General features: G+C 47.0%; 1 protein-coding gene across 1 annotated transcript; it reads right to left on the bottom strand.

Moving 5' to 3' along the window:
• Positions 1–1,692: 1,692 nt before the first annotated feature.
• Positions 1,693–2,226, bottom strand: PMIS2 (PMIS2 transmembrane protein). Its single transcript, XM_088830764.1, has 2 exons — positions 2,011–2,226; positions 1,693–1,821 (listed from the first exon to the last, which is right to left on the bottom strand). The coding sequence occupies exons 1-2, from the start codon at positions 2,224–2,226 to the stop codon at positions 1,693–1,695; spliced, it is 345 nt and encodes a 114-aa protein (XP_088686890.1).
• Between the last annotated feature and the right edge of the window lie 254 nt (positions 2,227–2,480).

Genomic DNA, 2,480 nt, shown 5'->3' with positions numbered 1-2,480 from the left:
TCATACATAACATGGAACAACAGAGAAGTTTATTTTCTGCTCCCATCATGGGAGGCAGTAGGGCAGCAGTAATCTTAGGGTGGTAATCTTAAAGTGGTAGTCCCTAAGATTCAGGGACTGAGGCAGATGGGAGCTCTTCCATCTCTGTAACATGTGACCTTTAAATCACCAGGGGTATCATTTGCCCAATCAACTAGGGGAGGAAGAAAAAGGCAGAGTGCCTGTGAGGGAGATGGGTTAAGGCCAGGGTTATTCGTAGCACACATCACTTGTGATAACATTCCATGAAGCCAAAGACAATCTCATAGCCACACAGGGGAACCTAGGAAATGTGACTGAGTCATGCTCCCAAGAAGAAAAGGAGATGGGCATGGAGAAAGAGTTAGCGGTCTTTCCCCTAGTTATTCAATTTATTTCTACTGATAATTCCCATTCCCCTTGACTGTGGAAACTTAATTCCACTAAGCCTAAGGTTTCTGGGTGTGCATTTGGGTTGTCTGTGAAGCTAGGGCCCCAGAAGAAACCCCTGAATGTTGTCAAGGGGATCATCCTTGATCACTATTTTCATTCATTCTGGATGGTGATTGTGCTGTCCCTGGCTTCCCTCTGACAGTCACTGTCACTCAGGCAGTTGGCATTCTGTAAGCCTCCACCTCCTCCTCACGAAGCTGGGGCCTGAGATATCCTACTTGGCTGTCAGAGACCATTTCTTCCTAGACCTCCACACCATACAGCACATTTTCTTTGAGATCTTAAAGCCTCTCTAGGATTTGTATGTGAAGTGGGAATATAGGTATTAACCAGGGTCTTTGACACCCTGCCCCTTCCTGAGATGCACGTTATTAGGGGCATTCTGATGGATATACTGGCATTTAGTCTTTCTCTACTTCCCTATTCCATAAATAGGCAGCCATTTCCATTTCAGGACTGGGGGAGAGGCAGTCCTGATCAGCTCTACTGGCAATTCGACTATTTAGTTCTTGAGGTCTTTCTTTCCTAAGAGTTTGGCTTTTAAATCTCAAAAGCTGGAGGAGGTTTCTATTTTCCCTCCCTTCTCTGAGACACTGGAAGCCTGGAATTCCAGTTTGAATAAACCTAAAGAACATTGATTCAAATTTATAAATATCATTCTACATTGGCAATTATTATATCTATTTTACAAAGGAATCAATTTCCAGAAAATTATCTTGTTCAAGGATATACAGTTTTTAAAGTGTCAGAAGTGGGAGGTAGACCTACATCCTCCAGATTTCTATGTCTCTGTGCTTCTCCATTAGGTCATTCTGATTTTCACCTGATTTGGGAAACACATAGCCCGAGAGAAACAGAGACAATGACTCAGAAACACACACACATACACACAGGAGAAGCTGGAACATACCCTTCGATTTTATTGGTTTAAATAAATATTTTCCTGAAACAGCAGCCCAGTATCAAGGAGCTTAAGGTATCTAGCGCATCAAAATGAAGATCTCCAAGATGGATAATGACAGAGCTAGAGGCCAAGAGAATAAAGTAATATTTTCCTGGGCTAGTGGGTTGCTTGGATGTTGAGCTCCGTGGCTGGTAGGTTTTCGGGCTAGGGGATATCCAGCTGTTGGTTTCTTGCATGGTGGCTGATTTGGCTGGTTAGTGTCTTGGTGAGCCGGTCCTGTTGGGGTGGGTGAACCCGTCGGCTATCAGGCCTGGACTTCAGACAAACAGAGCTAAGAAATAAATGATGCCTAAACCGACGAGTATGGCAAATACATCCAGCCAACCAGTTCGGCCCGAGTTGATATAAGCTTCTTCCCAGTCGCTTTTCTGGTTGGCCTCTTTGGTCTGTAGGAATGGGAGCTTTAGATTCGGGTTTCTGAGTCCAGCCTTGTCACACCCCTGGGTAATGGCTAGACACCTCTCCGGTCAGGAGGGAAAACCCCTACCCATATCCCAGGACAGGAGCAAATGAAATGAGGACAGCAAGGGGGCTGCTAGAGGACAGGATGGGCCCAGGTTTAGGCACTGGTTTACCTTTCTGCTGAACAAGAGTGCTGGTATTCCCAGGGGAGGGAATAAAATTATGGCCACGATGGTCAAACACAGGTAATCCGGGGCATAAAATAATAATTCTTCTGTCGTCTGTGTAATCTCTGGTGGCTTGGTCCCTGCATCTGGGCCCTTTGGACCCGCCGGTGGCGCGCCTGGGGCGGGGGGCGGCGCGCCGGGATCCACGGGTATCGGGGTCATGATTTTTCTACCCTAAAAGATTCCAGGTAACTTCAAAACAGAGCCAAACCCCCTACACCTCCCCTTGTTCTATCCAGAATCCAAGACCCAGACCCCAGACCATCAAGGGCCAACACTTCACAATGGAGAAATCAGAGCAGGTCCTGATTGGCTGCCCGTGTGATGGGGCGTGGTCCCACTTTACTCAGCTCCTCCAGGATTCAAGAGGGTGGGTGCGTACTGAGGCGCTTCAGTCGTGTCCGACTCTTTGCGAC

The sequence above is a fragment of the Moschus berezovskii genome, chromosome 22 (genome assembly GCF_049115385.1).
Source record: "Moschus berezovskii isolate FMDL1 chromosome 22, NW_MosBer_1.0, whole genome shotgun sequence".
Taxonomy (NCBI): Eukaryota; Metazoa; Chordata; class Mammalia; order Artiodactyla; family Moschidae; genus Moschus; species Moschus berezovskii.
The sequence above is the reverse complement of the archived record's forward strand: the minus strand, read 5'-3'. Positions and strand labels throughout refer to the sequence as shown.

Coding starts and splice junctions, on each gene's coding strand:
- PMIS2 (XM_088830764.1), bottom strand. CDS start 2,226: ATGACCCCGATACCCGTGGATCCCGGCGCGCCGCCCCCCGCCCCAGGC. Junction 1,822..2,010: donor CACTCTTGTTCAGCAGAAAG/GTAAACCAGTGC, acceptor CCATTCCTACAG/ACCAAAGAGGCCAACCAGAA.